This window comes from Halichoerus grypus, chromosome 2 (genome assembly GCF_964656455.1).
Source record: "Halichoerus grypus chromosome 2, mHalGry1.hap1.1, whole genome shotgun sequence".
In the NCBI taxonomy this organism is placed as follows: Eukaryota; Metazoa; Chordata; class Mammalia; order Carnivora; family Phocidae; genus Halichoerus; species Halichoerus grypus.
Genome location: NC_135713.1, coordinates 117,733,386 through 117,750,412, shown reverse-complemented (window position 1 = coordinate 117,750,412; position 17,027 = coordinate 117,733,386). Strand labels below are relative to the sequence as shown.

At 39.6% G+C, this 17,027-nt stretch overlaps 1 protein-coding gene and 1 pseudogene across 1 annotated transcript in view; one reads left to right on the top strand and one right to left on the bottom strand.

The window, feature by feature from the left end:
- The window catches only part of NDFIP1 (Nedd4 family interacting protein 1), a 51,938-nt gene that overhangs the window by 19,791 nt on the left and 15,120 nt on the right, over positions 1 to 17,027 (top strand). The window contains exons 2-3 of the mRNA XM_036116412.2: positions 10,032 to 10,119; positions 14,530 to 14,660. Coding sequence (XP_035972305.2) covers positions 10,032 to 10,119; positions 14,530 to 14,660 — 219 coding nt within the window. The remainder of the gene's footprint in view (positions 1 to 10,031; positions 10,120 to 14,529; positions 14,661 to 17,027) is intronic.
- On the bottom strand, positions 2,077 to 3,259 carry LOC118550946 (tubulin beta-4B chain pseudogene; annotated as a pseudogene).

The following is a 17,027-nucleotide window of genomic DNA, read 5'->3' as shown; positions in this document are numbered from 1 at the left end:
ATTGTTTTACAAGTCAGGATTTGGGGAGACATAGTATGTATGTTATACGTATCCTTAATGTGTGTATCTTGGTACATACATCTTTATATACACACCTGTGTGTATTAATGTATATGTGTGTGTGAAAATCTTAATAGAGGCTAGAAGTGTTCTCTATGCCAAATCCAGAAATTGGACTTGTTCTTAAGTCTAAAAGAATCCTTGAATAGATGATGCCATGCTCCGTTGGGACAACTTCCTTTCTTTTTTTTTTCCCCCAGAAAGCATTGCTTAATATAGCATTTTAAATGGTGAATATAATTAAGAGGTTGCTTTTGCTTCCATGTTGGTATTTTATAGCTTTAACATTTCTTAGATGAATACAACATACAGGGTTTTAAAAAAAAGCACAAACAGTATTTATCACTCTTGCATTTAAATTATGGACTAGACTTTATATATATATATAAATTATTTAAAAGTGAGTCTGTCTAGCTACTATTTTTATGTTGTTTATTCTCTGAACAAAAGATGAATGGTTTCTACCATCCTGTTAAAAGCAAGGGGAACAAGCCAAGTGCATACTTTTCCATTTCAGCTTGTCTTTGTTAGGACTTTTAATTATTTCTCCAAGTAGGCCCTAGAGCTCTGAAGCCTGAGTTTTCTTTATGGAATCATGAAGTGGAGAAGAGGTAGGACTCAGAATGTTACAGACGACATGGATTGGTTAGTAAATAGTTTGCTACTTCTCAAAAGCTAAGTTGAGAGGCAGAGAGACCTATTTGAAAACATTGCATGAGTGCCCCTCTTATTTCTCCAATCTTTATAAAACCATGAAGCCTAGGGAGGGTGGGGCTTATCATTAATTTGGAAGGCTCTCGGCTACAGATTTTGCTGAAGTTAAGTGCCAGAAAACACTAGGCTGTCATTTCCTTGACGCTGTCTTGGTGAAGCTATCAGTGGTGGAAATACTTGAACATAAGACATGGATCCCAGGAGGTGGCAGGTTGATGACAATTTTCTGGTCCCACCCAGAAATCTCACAGTGCCACTATCATAGCCATGGTTGGCTCATTTAGTTTGTGGAAGAGGAGTGATTTCTGCGAGTACCTTGGCTTCTTAGGAAAGTTGAAGTTGGAGATGAGTGGCTACTATCTTGCCTTCCTCTTTTCTCTCTGGATGGTATTCCTTGTTACTTGTATCTCAAGTGAAGAAACAAGAAAACTTATCAAGTTGGTAATCATACTTCATAGCATTTACTCTCATTTCTAAGGACTAAGATAAATACTGTATTTTCTCTCCTTCCAAACCAAATTTTATTCATCAGTTTTATTTATGTGTGTAGCAGTGATAACCACAAAAATCTTTAAAAAGCTTTATAAACTGATGGCCTTTCTAAGGGGATTTGCTGTGGTATTAGGATTTTCTTTTCATCTGTTACTGCATTGACTTTTTAAGGCATTATTCTGATTTCTTTTGCTTTGGTGAAGTTTGACTTTTAATCGTGTTTTTATTTTGGTATTAAAAGAGGATTTGCATTTAATTTTTTCTTCTGACATGAGACATATTGTTGGGGATAGTCTAATTCTGGTGTTTATTTTTAAAATTATCTTTAGGGAAGCTCTTGAAGTAGAAAAATTTAAATTAATGCTGCTCATCCTCAGCTCTTAAAATAGATTGTTAGCCAAACTATTTTGATTTCTTGATCCTAATATTTTTGTCAGGAGGGGAGAATATTAAGGAATTTTTTTTTTTACTACAATTACTTTGCAGCTCAGTGTGTTATTTTTCTTTATTTTTGTCCATTTGCAAGTATGTGTTCCATGTTAAGCCCTTGAGGATACTGATGGGATCAGGACCGTTCGCTCCTATTAAGGGGCATAGACATGGATTTAGCAAGAGAATGATGATTTGGAGCAGTTAATTTTCAGGGCTTTTTCTCCCCACCGTAAAAATGCCTTAAAGGTAGTGTCTTGTACAGTGTGTGACGTTACAACAGGAAAAAGAGCAAGTGCGCGCAGAGACGTGGCTATCCGAGAACAGGTTGTGAGTGAATAAGGAGCTCACACAGCTTCCATGCTTTACTGGCTCACAGCTCTAGGCTACCTCTTCCTCTGCCTCCTCCTAGGACTCGCCCTCCTCCTTGGCTGTGGTGTCCTGGTCCTGCTGGTAGTCGGACACCGGGTCATTGGTGTTGCTCTCGGCCTTGGTGAAGTCCGTCTCGTCCCTGCCCTCGCCTGTGTGCCAGTGCAGGAGGCGCTTGCGCTGGAACCTGGCTGTGAACTGCTCTGAGATACGCTTGAGCAGCTCCTGCGTGGCTGTGAACTGCTCTGAGATACGCTTGAGCAGCTCCTGCGTGGCCGTGCTGTTGCCGATGAAGGTGGCAGACAGTTTTAGCTCCCGGGGTGGGATGTCACAGCTGTTTGCATGTTGTTGGGGATCCACTCCACCAAGGAGCTGCTGGTCTTGTTTGGGATGTTAAGCACCTGTTCGTCCACCTCCTTCATGGACAAGGAGCCCCTGAACCCTGGGGCCACAGTCAGGGAGTGGCCACAGTCAGGGAGATGGCGTCACAGGCAGCCATCACGTTCTTGGCCTCAGATATCTGCTGGCTGAGGTCTGGCACCGTCAGGGCCCGGTACTGTGGCTGCCTCCGCTGGTCAGCGGGACAAAGCTGGGCCTGAAGAAGTGCAGGTGGGGGAAGGGGGACCGTGCTGACAGCCAGCTTGTGCAGGTCAGCATTGAGCTGGCCAGGAAAGTCCAGGCAGCTGGTGACCCCACTCATGATGGCTGACACCAGGTGGTTGAGGTCCCCATAGGTGGGTGTGGTCGGTTTTAGGGTTCTGAAGCAGATGTCATAGAGGGCCTCGTTATCCATGCAGTAGGTTTCATCTGTGTTTCTTACCATCTAGTGGACTGGGAGGGTGACATTGTAGGGTTCTACCACTGTGTCTGACACTTTGGGCAAGGGCACCACACTGAATGTGTTCATGATCCGGTCTCAGTACTCCTCCTGGATCTTGCTGGGGAGGAGGGTACCCACCCCAGACCCAGGCCCTCCACCCAGGGAGTGGGTCCGCTGGAAGCCCTGCAGGCAGTCACAGCTTTCAGCTTCCTTCCTCAAAATATCCAGCGCCCAGTCGACCAGCCCCGTACCTTCCGTGTAGTGCCCCTCGGTCCAGGTGTTCCCAGCACCACTTTGACATAAGACGAAGTTGTCTGGCCCGAAGATTTGCCCAGAGGGTCCCGAGTGCACACAGTCCATGGCACCCAGCTCCAGGCTCACGAGCACAGGTGGGGAAGTACCTGCCACCCTTGGCCTGGTTGTAGCACCCGTTGATCCATTCCAGCTGCAGGTCGCTGTCGCTGTGGTAAGTGCCTGTAGTGTTGCTGCCCTGCTCTCTGATGACTCCCAGAACTTGGTGACGGTCTGGTTGCTGCGATGGCTGGCCTGGTGGTGGTGGCATGGGTGGAAGGATACACCAATGCGAGAGCTGAGGAGCGGGTGCACAGAGTGCTCTGCAGTTTGGTTTTTTGAGTTTTTTTGGTGTGTTTCTTGTTTTTTGAAGTAGGCTCCACACCCACCATGGAGCCCAACACAGGGCTTGAACTCACAACCCTGAGATCAAGACCGGAGATGAGATCAAGAGTCCCACGCCTAACTGACTGAGCCACCCAGGCACCCCTCTTCAGTTTTGTTTTAACTAAAATTCACATTATGTAGGTTTGTGTTTTCAAAATTAGAAAATACTTTTTTTGAGATGTAATTCACATACTGTAAAATTCACCCTTTTAGAGTACACAGTTGAGTAATTTTTACTATATTCACAAGGTTTGGAACCATTACCAGTATATAACTGCAGAACATTTTTATCACCCCCCAAAAGAAACCTGTGTCCTTTATAGCAGTCAGTTACTCTCTCCTCTTCCCTTCCCCAGCACCTGGCAACTACCAGTCTTTCTGTCTCTTCTTGGATTTGCTGTTTCTGGTTATTTTGTATAAACAGAATCATAAAATATGTGGTCTTTTGTGACTGGTTTCTTTCACTTAGCATACTGTTTTCAAGTTTCATCTGCAATGTAGCATGTATCAGTACTTCTTTCCTTTTTTTTTTTTTTTTTTTTGATGGGATGGATTATTCTTAGCCATCCTTTTGTATGGATATACCATATTTTGTTTATTCATTCATCAGTTGATGAACATTTTGACTATTATAAGTAATGCTGCCATGAACATTCATGTGCAAGTTTTTCTGTGAAACTATGTTTTCGCTTCTCTTGAGTATATACTTAGGAGTGGAATTGCTGGGTCTTTTTATAACTCTCTGTTTAACTTGTTTTTGAGGAACTGCCAAACTTTTCCACAGTCACAGTTTTATATTCCTGCTGGCAATGTATGAAGGTTCCAGTTTCTCTGCATACTCAAAAACACTTTTTATTTCCCTTTTTTATTTTCTTATGGCCATATTAGTGGGTTTGAAGTGATAGCTCTTGGTTTGATTTTGCATTTCTGTGATGACTACTGATGTCGAGCATCTTGTGTATACTGCCCATTTGTAGATCTTCTTTGGAGAAATGTCTATTAAAATTCTTTGCTCATTTTTATTTTTTTTTTAAGATTTTATTTATTTGAGAGAGAGCGAGCAAGAGAAAGCAGAGGGAGAGGACACAGAGGGAGAGGGAGAGGGAGAAGCAGACTCCCCGCTGAGCAGGGAGCCTGCCACGGGGCATGATCCTAGGACCCTGAGATCATGACCTGAGCCCAAGGCAGATTTTAACTGACTGAGTCACCCGGGTGCCTCTCTTTGCCCATTATTAAATTAGATTTTTTTTTTTTATTGGTGAGTTTCTCTCTGTCAGAATTATTTACCTTATTTTAAATGTCACCCTCTAATTAATAGCAATATAATAGAAAATTGTTCTTGAATGTAAAGAATTTGGTGATGTTAGAATAACTTAATTTACAGTCAGTATACAATTAAAAACCTACAGGTTATATACAGTAGAAAATACACAGTCTTCGGGGCACCTGGGTGGCTCAGTAGGGCTCTCTGCTCAGCGGGGAGCCTGTTCCCCCCTGTGTGTGTGCGTGTGTGCTCTCTCTCTCTCTGTCAAGTAAAATAAATAAAATCTTTTAAAAAAAATGAAGCCCTATATAAATAAAGATTACTATTCAAAAACAAAAAAGAACATAGACAGTCCTTACAAACTTTGGTTATTTCTGAGTAACAGAGTAAAATTTTAGCACACTCGGTTGTTTACCTAAGGAAATGTGCTTGTTTACTTTCTGGTAATTATACTGTCTCTCTTGGTAGGATGGTATGCAGAAGTAGTGGGTTGGTAAAGAGAGGTTTAAAAATTGCATTGTAAGGTAAAAGATTTAGGATTTAACTCTAAAATTATAAGTGGTAAAATAACATTTAAAGCTAGAGTTTAGGCATTGATCCAGGATTTTTTGAGACTTATTGTTAATAACTAAAGAAGGGATTTAAAACTTACAAGATCTCTTGCTGCTTAAATAGGACCTGACCAAGATAAAAATGAATAGTGTGAATACTTGTAACTTTATGGATTTATTGGATAGTTCAGCGTTATTTTCCACATGCTTGTTGTGTTTGTGTGAATTAAGAGGTATATTTTGGTACCTCTTTTTTTTTTTTTTTTTTTTAAGATGTTATTTATTTGACAGAGAGTCAGTGAGAGAGGGAACACAGCAGGGGGAGTAGGAGAGGGAGAAGCAGGCTTCCCGCTCGCCTGATGCGGGGCTCGATGCCAGGACCCCAGGATCATGACCTGAACCGAAGACAGACCCTTAACGACTGAGCCACCCAGGCGCCCCTATTTTGGTACCTCTTGTCATGTATAAGGCTTTATGGATTTTTTTTTCTCTTAGTTGTTTAGTAGGGTTTTTTGTTCTCCCATTCTTTTTTTTTTTTATATCTGACAGAGACACAGCGAGAGAGGGAACACAAGCAGGGGGAGTGGGAGAGGGAGAAGCAGGCTTCCTGCGAAGCAGGGAGCCCAGTGCGGGGCTCCATCCCAGGACCCTGGGATCATGACCTGAGCCGAAGGCAGACGCTTAATGACTGAGCCACCCAGGTGCCCCTTTTTCTCCCATTCTTAGTAAATAGAATCCAAGAGTGACTTTTAAGAGCCTTAGGTACTGCCATCCAACAGTTGTAAATGTTGGCCCTTAATTTGGGCCTAATCCTAGTCCTGGCTCCGTTCTTGATTAAAAACAGCTCATTTCTAAATGGAAGACCATCTTTAGAACTTCTTAGGGGAGAGGAGTGAGGAGGCCTTCTTGCTGGAGTGGGAACTCAAGTTTAAGAATTTAAACCTGCAGGGTGTAAGCGTCTGTAAACTTGTTAAAATCTAGTTTGCTTCTGTTAGAACTAGAACTATGTATGATTTCTGTATGGGAGATTTGTTAAACTGTTGTTTAGGTAAAATGTCATGTATATAATTCTAATAGCAACAATATAGATAGGACACAGAGGAAGGTAGTAAGAAGGAGTCACATTCTTTATTTTAGATATGCTGCCTTTCTCTGGCTAAATCTAGAGGACAAAACATTATTAACATCTGTTTATAGGTAAATAATAAAAAAATAGAAAGTGATCAAGGCCAAGAGGTACCATAGCAGACTGTGATATGCAAAGTGGAAACGTGGGAGAGTTCTAGGGTTCTTCTAGGGAGGAGCCATGACAGTGTCTACTCAGAGTATAGAGTGGAACATGGGTAATCAGGAAAGTGGGGGCGAGAGCACAGTGGGGATGTGGTAAAGAGAAAGGCCAGACAGATTTTCAGATGACTGGATTATTCCTATCTCAGGGATGGAGACCTGGGTAATTTTAGGTAGTTTTGTAGTAAACTCAGTACTCTATATGGCATGCATAAGTAATTGTGTAATTAATTACTATTTTGAAAAAAAAATGCCATTTAAATAGAGATAAGTGAAATTGATCAGAATTGTTAAGGAAAGTTATATGACAGAAAAAGAATCAGTCCCCAGTGGGTATTTATTATCTGTCATAGATACAATCAAAGGATTCTCCCCACCCACCACACCTAATACCACAGCAGGGAGAGAGCAGCAGGTCTCCCCATGTTCCAACCCTGCCTCTCACAGTGTCCCCTACAGCCAGGATTCTGTGACAGGTTGGACTCATGCTCCCACTGACCTTGTTGATGGAAGACACTGGGCATCTTTCCAACACCAGCCCCAAAGTGACAATGACCCTAATTCTCTGAGAGAGTCTCTGGAGAGAGCCTGAATATCCCTGAGCCTCAGAGATGTGGCAGGGAGGGCTGCACAGGAAAGATTCCCAGGGACAGAAGAGGGAACATTAAAAATACATTCGGAAGTATCCAACTTTATTAAGTAACCAACTTTATAGCCTTATGGATATGTCCAACTGTAGTTCTAGTGTGCATTCTTTCCAACCCCCCCCCACCTTGTTAGTGAATACCTGATTTGTTTGGCTAGCAGAGCCAAATTAATGGCCATAGATGACCCCCAAGTGTAAAAAGATACATACTTAGGGATTCTGTTGTTTAGCACGTTACTGTTCACACAGATGGTGGTGACTAGATACTTGTTGCAGGTGGTTGTCTTTCTTTTTTCCCCACCTGGTAGTATTTTATTTTAAACACATTTCTTGGTGGAGCCTAAACTTACCACCAGCATATAGAAAATAGGCCAGTGTTGGGAAGCCTATAGAGTGAGGTCCTGGGATCCCAGCATGTGGAGCCTCCAAAGTCATAGTGGGTGTTTTTTATCACCTTTGTTTTTGTTTTCAGTTGGAAATAGTATTAGTACACGATTCTAAAGTGGTGAAGTTTAATGGAGGGGAAAAACTTCACCTGGAAATGTTTGTTTTTTCCCTCACTGAAGAGAAAATGGGGATTTCTGAGACAGTTGCAATTTCTTTGCTCTGTTATCTCGTACCTTGGTGTGGGATGATCAAATTGCACATCTCCAGGTTGCTAGGAGACAGGCAACCTATCTCATAGATACTGGCATGTAAGACCTCTTTATTCTCTGGCCTTGTGTATTTCTCAGAATTGTCATGCTTCCTTTCTAAACCCTAAATTATGCAGAGGTGACATGATTATTTGACCAAGCTCAGGAAATCTAAAACGGGTCAAAAATTCCAGGCTTGGTTTAGATAAAGAACATGACTGGCCACAGTATATTGAGGTAATATTCTTGTAAAGTCCATATTTGCCTCTGTTTTTGCTGCTGACTCTTTTGTGACATTCTCAGGGCAAAAGTGGTTAGGTGGGAGCAGGTTGAGAATACCCTGTCTAGAGCTTCTTATAATGTTGAAAGAATTACAAATGAACCATGGCTCTAGGAACTCTGTTTAAATAATTTACTGTCCCAGGAACATGTGGCTTTACTGTAGCTATTTTGACCTATATGCCTTCTTTAAAAGGAAATTCATCTTAGGTTACAATACAGTTCTTTTGGGGGTGCCCTAAGTTTAACATTAGAGTTCTAGGGTTCAAAAAAATGTGCCCAGATGGGAGATGCTGATGATAATTTGGCACAAGAATTCCTTTGAAATTGAATACGTTGCAGTGTTCATCAGAAAAGTTTTGTTGGCTTCTGATTTTGAATAGCATAATAACATAGGGAGTAGAGACTGAGATGGTTAATTAAAAATTTAAGGAATTAGGGAGCTCTACTTCATGTTACTGGAGGTCAGGCTCTCAGTTTTCCTGTCTCAATTCAAGATGGAGTTCTCCGTTGCAGTCAGTTTAGAGAGGTGTGTATTTTACAGGTGGCTCATGTGGCTCCGTATATTACGATGGCATATAGTAGGACCCGACCCCCAAGTTATTTACATCGATAAATATATTCTCTGTTACTACTTTACAGATTGACTCCCATTCTCAGCCAATTAATTTTTTTAAATGAAGTGTAGTTAATTGTCACACTAGAAAAATTAAATCCCACGTTCTATGAAGATGAGTTGGGTAGACTATCCAGACTGGCAATGGCAGAAAGACCCACTTTTCGGTGTGAGTTATTTAAAGTAACTGGGGCTGTAGATTTTGCAGAGAAAATGGCTGAGATAGGAAGAGGGAGATTTATTAACAGAGGTTGTATATGTAGAATTATGTAGAATTTTATGTTTTTTTTTAGAATTTTATGTTTTTGTAAATGTCTCAGTTATTTAAGATTTAATTTCCTGTGCACACTGAATAAATATAGTGGCAAACCTTGGTTTGCTGTGATTTATCTTGAACAGATTATTAGATTCTTTTTCTTTTTTTTTTTTAAGGTTTTATTTATTTATTTGACAGAGACAAAGCGAGAGAAGGAACACAAGTAGGGGGAGTGGGAGAAGGAGAAGCAGGCTTCCTGCTGAGCAGGGAGCCCGATGCGGGGCTCATTCCCAGGACCCTGGGATCATGCCTGAGCCCAAGGCAGATGCTTAATGACTGAGCCACCCAGGCGCCCCTAGATTATTTTTCTAACTTAAAAAGTTATACAAGTGCTAAATGTTCATTACAAAAAATTCAAATATACATATAAGCAACAAAAAGGAAAAATTCCCTTATGATTGTATCAGCTAGAGATAAACATTGTAAACTGTAGATGTCTCTCATTCTAGACCTTCACGTATCTGTCTTTCACAACCAAATTATATTATGCATACTCTTTGGGAAATTTTGCTTTTTTCATGTAACAGTACAGCATAAATATCTGTTCAAGCCATCACATTTTCTTTATTTTCATTTTTATGGATGCTTAGTGATCCTTTGTGAGATGAAGTATAATTTTTTTAATAAGTCCCCTGTGAGTGGAATTTAGGTTGTTTCTATTTTTTGCTGCAGTAACTTTTATATGTACCCTTTTTTGCCTCTTTGACTATTTCCTTAGGATAAATTCCTGAGAGCAGAATACTTTGTAAAAGATTTATACATTTTAAGCCTTTTGAAATATGTTACCAGATAGATTTCCAGAAGGGTTATTCCAGTTTTCAGGTTCTTCTCTAAGTGGCTTTGTACTTGGATTAAAATGTGGAATTTTTATTTAGTTGCAGAATGAGGAAGAGCCTGGAGAGCCAGAACAGGCAGTAGGGGACGCTCCTCCACCTTACAGCAGCATCTCCGCAGAGAGTGCAGGTAGGTAACTGGGCAAGGGGACTCTTGAACTCTTGAAATGCACTTGGCTAGAGGCTTGTCCAGTATGTGTCTATTCATCTTCGCCTTTGCTTCAGCTTTCCCTAAGAAGTCTGACATTATTTGTAGTTTATTGCCAAAAGTGAAAAAACCACAAAACTCATGTTACTCTTCTGGAAAACACTTAAAACTCCATTTCAGTGTGGCTTTTTTATGGAACTCAGTTTCATTCCAACAGAATATAAAGGAAGTAGAAATTAAGCAACCAGGTGATCATCTGATTTTTATTCTTTTTGTAGTTTCCTCATTAATTGTTTTGCTCTTTGTGATTCTAGTGCCTGTGACCTGGAACATAGTACGTTTGATTTCTTTTGTGCTAGTAAATTCTTAATAAAAAAACTGGAAGTCTCTCAGCTCTTTCATGATGTTTCTCATAGTAATCTTTCATCTTCACATCTCATGCCAGACTGTCTTTTACATTTTCACCTGTTTATATAGAAGGGATGGGGAAGAGAAAGAAAACCTTGACAGTTGAGGACTTTGGGTAGCTTAAAGCTGCCTGATGAGCAGCTCTCCTTTAGTTGCTGAAAATTGACCAGTTTTGATGGAACATCTTCCATTTTCTCTAACAGAGAAGTGTGGCAGTGTGGCAAGTATATGGCTCATGGTGCCACCACTGAACCCATCCTCTTCCCAGGGTAGATAGGCAAATTGAAGACAGCATTTATCCCAAACACAGCCTCAGAATCCTTTTCTATACAGCACTTGGGGGCAGCTATTGTCCGTTGATGTGGGATTAAATTTGTTGGTCTCTGTGGCCCTGAGGCTGCCATTATAATGAAGAAGAACATGGGTCAGAGAGTTTTTTACCTCCACTCTGGCTTCAAATTTTGAACCCTGTCTCCTTGTATTAATTTTATTTATAAGCATCAAAAACTAACAATGCTAAGTTAAAGTTTTTTGAGGAATTCTAGGGTGTCTCATGGAATTGAATGAGAACACCAAGACTTGAGAAAGAATCACAGTGCCATGCCATATTTACTCATTTCTACCCAGACTATAAGTACTGGTTTAACATTAGAAAGACATCCAGTGAAAATTGTAGCTGGTTAATAAGAAAGTTGGATCCCGTTTTTATTAATGATAAAAGTCCTTTGTATTTAAGTACCCAGAATCATTAGGAGGTAATTTTTTCCTGAATATCTGAGTTTCTACTCTCTGTAATTATAAAATCTTACAACCATTTTCAATAGAAATCTTTCTCAAACACTTCTCTCTCTTATTCACTTACATGTCATATTCTTTGTTTAAATTTTTCCTTATGATTTAGGTTACAATCAGAAACATTCTCTAGAAGGTATTCTATCCTATACTGTAGTGATACCTTTATTCACTGAGATTTGTAGAACTTTGGTTAAAGAATCAAATTCTCCCTTTGCTGTTAGATGGTATTTCCTATAGCTGTCCTTATGAAGTCCCTTTAATCTCTTTCTCCTTTGTTTTTGTTAATCTTACTGTGGGCCTCAACAGCAAATAACAAAGATTCTTAAGGTTGGGTATAAGGTAGAGGTAAACTATTTCTAGAATAGAGCCTGAAGAATACTCTCTCAAAGTCTTTGGGTTTTGTGGCATTTCATCTAAATACACAGAGGCCTTAAAAATAAATAAACAACCAAACTTTAAAAGAAAAATTTTTTTAATTTTTATTTTAAGTAGGCTTCACACCCAGTGTGGGCCTTGAACTCATGACGCTGAGATCAAGAGTCTCATGCTGTACTGACTGAGCCACCCAGGCACTGTATAAACAACCAGACTTTTATTTTATTTTATTTTTAAAGATTTTATTTATTTATTTGTCAGAAAGAGCACACACAAGCAGGGGAAGCTGAAGGCAGAGGGAGAAGCAGGCTCCCCGCTGAGCAGGGAGCCCGATGCGGGGCTCAGTCCCAGGACCCTGGGATCATGACCTGAGCCGAAGGCAGACGCTTAACGACTGAGCCACCCAGGCGCCCCTACAGCTTTAGTTTCAATAACACATTTTCGTATATTTTCTTCTAAAGGCTGTGATATTTTATTTTTCACATTTAGATTTCTGTTCCATCTGGTATTGTTTTTTTCTGTGTAGTGTAAGGTAGTGGTCAAGACTAATTTGTTTCTCCTTATGGGTAGCCATTTCGTACAGTGCTGTTTATTAAATCTTTCTTCACTGCTCCGCAGTGTCACCTTTATTGTAAATCAGGTGACCATATATGAGTGGATCTGTTTTTGGATTCATTTATTGTTCTTTGGTCTGTTTATTTATTTTTATGCCCATCCCCTACTGTTTTAATTATAGAGCTTTATAATCTTGATATCTGGTAATGTAGGTCATTCAGACTTTTTTTTTTTTAAGATTTTATTTATTTATTTGACAGAGAGAGACACAGCGAGAGAGGGAACACAAGGCAGGGGGAGTGGGAGAGGGAGAAGCAGGCTTCCTGCGAAGCAGGGAGCCCGATGCGGGGCTCCGTCCCAGGACTCTGGGATCATGACCTGAGCCGAAGGCAGACACTTAACAACTGAGCCACCCAGGCGCCCCCAGACTTTCTGTTCTTCAAGATTGCTTTGGTTTGGGCGCCTGGGTGGCTCAGTTGGTTAAGCAACTGCCTTCAGCTCAGGTCATGATCCCAGGGTCCTGGGATCGAGTCCCACATCGGGCTCCCGGCTCAGCGGGGAGCCTGCTTCTCCCTCTGACCCTCTCCCCTCTCATGCTGTTTCTCTCTCGCTCACTCTCTAATAAATAAATAAATTAATTAATTAATTAAAAAAAAAAGATTGCTTTGGTTTTTCTTGGCCTTTTGCATTTCCATATGCATTTTACAATTGGCTTGTCAATTTCCATAAAATGTAACAAAACAAAAACTGGAATTGTAGTTGGAATTGCACTGAATCTGGGGGTCAGTTTGAAGAGAATTTAACATCTTTATAATACTGCTTCCAGTTTGCAAACATGATATATCTCTCCATCTAATTAAGATCTTCTTTAATCCTCTCAATAGTATTTTGTAGGTTTCAATATTGAGGCCTTGCATGTTTATTACTAGATTTATTCCTCGTGCTGTTGTAAAAAATGTTCCATATATAATTTTATTTTCTATTTGTTGGTAGTATATGGAAATACAGTTGATAGTTTATATCCATCCAGAGACTTTGTATGCAGAGACTTTGCTAAAATTCATATATTAATTCTTGTCTATAGATACTCTTGGGTTTGATACATCTATAATCATATCATCCATGATTAAGGACAGTTATTTTCTTCCCTTCTAATACTTATGTCTTACATTTCCTTTTCTTGCTATATTATATCAACTAGTAGGACCTTTAAGGTAATGTTTGATAAGAAGTAGTGAGAGTAGGCACTTTTGTCTAAATCTCTAATTTTAGGGGAGAAAACTTAAAAATTTACAATTATGATATTTACTCTAGGTTTTTCATAGACACTTATGATCAGATTAAGGATGTTTTCCCTTATTCCTCATTTGCTAAGGGTTTTTATTATCAGCAAGTTGTTGAATTTTATAAAATGCTTTTTCTGCCCATGCGAGTACAATAGACTTTTTCTTCTTTTTTTGTTAATGAAGTGAACTGTATTGATTCATGATTTCAGTAATATGTTACAGTAAAATTGGAAGTTAATTACAATTAACCAGAGGGGAAAAAGAAAGAAAAATGTTAATCTTGATGAACTATAAGACTTTTTTTTTTTTCCAAAATCCTTGTTTTTTAAAAATTGTGCAGAAATTTAATACATTTTTAAATAGCTCTTTTCTAATAAATATTGAGTTTCTTGTAATAGGAGTTAATGAGAATGAAGATGCAACCTTTAAAAGAGGGAATGAAAGATTTAATCAAATAAATAATGGCTCTGTAACTGAATTAGTTACCTTAGGCACATCATAGAAAACAGTACATGGTAAAACTAATGTGAAGAATCAAAATGCTAAAACAAACCTGTGAGAAATGAATTTTAACTTCTTTATTAAGTTGGTTTTCCTGTTTATAAATGGGAGGAAACCATGGTACAGCTTACACACACACAGGTGAGGTATTTTTGGCTTAAATGCTGTCTTTATACCACTATTAATATTAAATACCTTTCGTGAACATACCATATAACAGTTGAAAATGTGTTTAAAGGCATTTGGAAGGGAAGGCAGAGTGATTTAAATGAATAAATTTAAATAATTGAAAGGTGGATAAATTTAAAAATCATTCTCAATCTCATATTCATACATAAACATTTCGATTCAATTATTCTATATGTACTCTTAGAGGAACAGCTGTTTTTTGTTTGCCAGAGTTAGGGGAAATCTTCTTTTTCCTTAGTTTAGCTAATGGTCAGATATTTGTGACTTCCTTTTTATTCTGCAGCATATTTTGACTACAAAGATGAGTGTGGATTTCCAAAGCCTCCATCTTACAATGTGGCAACAACACTGCCCAGCTACGATGAAGCTGAGAGAACCAAGGCTGAAGCTACTATCCCCTTGGTTCCTGGAAGAGTAAGTCCAATTTACCATGTTACTTGCTGGCTGCTTGATGGGAATTAGGTTCTTTTCGTTATTCACTTTTGATGTATTCCTTATGATTGTACTGATTAGTAGAAGTACATTAATTTTTAAAAACAAGTACATTTTCTTTTGGGATAACAAACTCTTACCTCTTCCGGAAAATGATGCATTAAAAGGTACAAATCAGCAGAAAATCACTAGTCAGGCCAGCTTATTTTCCCTGTATCTCTACTATTACAACCATTTTCTCAACTTTCCTGCCGTGACTGAAATGTCTTAGAGCAGGGTCTGATTTAGCAAGTACACTGTTTGCCTTGATTCTGCACACTTATTTTGGTGTTAGGTAGATAGCTGCTGGGGAGATCTATAGAGAGAATAAGTTCAACTTTGTAGAATTAAACTTATAAAAGGGCCCCAGCAATTGTCTCGATGAACCTCATGCCAGCAGCATTCTAGACCACTCCATCTGTGGGGACATAGTGAATTCAGATCCCATCTGGCCTGATGTTGATTCATGGGAGGGGGCACTGGGTGTGATGAAAGCCAGGAGGAGACTTTGGGGCACTCTTTGTTCTTGATGTCAGATCTGCAAGTGACTAGATGTGGTTTCATAAATATTCATCCAGGTTGAAGGGGATGTAGGTAGGGCCTTAGGCCAGATAATGGGAAAAGATGGAGTAGGATCCATTCCCTAGGAATGTGGGGCAGTCAGGGTTCCAGACTCGAGTCCTGGCAGGAAACCAGAGTGAATGATAAGAACAAAAACAGAAGATTAGCCTGAGCAGTGCAATGGCATAGGCCCCAGAAGTTCAGGCCTTATGGTAGTAGACTGTTTACAGACCACACCTACTATGAGTGATGGGGCTTCTGAAACCACTGCTTGGCAGAAATAATAGTTTATAAGCCCAGTCTAGGCTGATCCTATATGGTGGTGTGTGCTCAGTTCTTGGAGATGCCAGGGAGAAACTAGCAACCTTCAAGGAGCTTATGGTCAAAGGGCAAAACAGTTTTAATGTAATAACCATGTATTGGGAGCAAATGACATGCTTGGTACTGTGCTCAGTTTCCAATATATTGTTTGAAGTCTTCACAATAACCTTGCAAGGTAGAGATTATATTATCCCCATTTTACAGATTCAAAAATTGAGGGCCAGAGAGATTAAATAATTGGCCCAAACTCATACAGCTAATAGGTAGCATAGGTGAGAGTCACACCCAGATATTCCAGACTCCATAATCCTGTGTGTATTCTGTAGTCTTGTTAAACTATATGGTAACTGTCCCATGGAAATAGACGAAGTGATCAGCTCTGATTAATAGCAGAACTCCTTAGAATACTTTTATTTGACAAGTATACATATTTAGGAACCTGTTAAACGTTATTTAGCAAACATGTGTAGACCACTTTTTTATACAGTGTGCTATGTACTTTGCAATGGATAGGTAGAAAACTTTGAGTGAGGCAATACTCCTACATACAAGCACTTAAATATAGCTGGGGAAAAGGCCCACAAATACCAATACCTAAGCAGCAGTACAAGTGCAGTGAGCATTAAGAGCTGTGACTTTTTACTGTGTGGTTGTGGGGAAGATGGGATTTGAAGTGGGCCCTGAGTTTTGATGGATAAGAACATTCCAGAGGGAAAAGGGCAGAAAGCAGATGTGAATCCAGTCCCGTGTGGGGTAGGGTCTGTAAATGTAGTAATTGATTTTGCTTGAGCCAGGAGTTTGTGACCAGACTATAGGTTGTAGAATGTTGTGAATGCAAGGCTGAGGCAATTAGACTTACATGTAGGTCACACAGACTCTTTCAGTCAAAGTTTTTGAGCAGGGATAAGACAAGTATGGTATTTTAGAAACATTAACCGAGCAACAATTTGTAGGAGTAATCCAGTAGTAGAGATACCAAGGACAGGAAGAACAGTTAGAAGGCACCTGCAGTATAACTAGAAATTCCTTCCATGTCCTTTTGTAGTATATCTTTGAGTATTTATGCAAAAAACCAATTAGTGTCTAATTAGGCAAAGCCTTATTTTTCCTAATACGACGTCAGAAACTGGGTATTTAGTATTTTAAAAAACATAAAACAAACACATTCTTATAAGAATTTTCTAACAGGAGAAGAAATGTGTTAAGTTAGAGATGGAAGCTGCCACTGACACTTTCCTATCTCTAGTACTCCCTCCCCAGACCTGTTATGGACTTCCCAGCCCCCTTTCTGTCTGTGTAGGGAGAGTTTGGACTGTCCCTAAAGTTTTTTTTTTTTTTTTTCATTTGGGGAATCTTCACTGGACTGTGTACAAATCTCACTTTTACTTGTAAATGTATATTCATATATTTTTCAGTATTTCAACACAT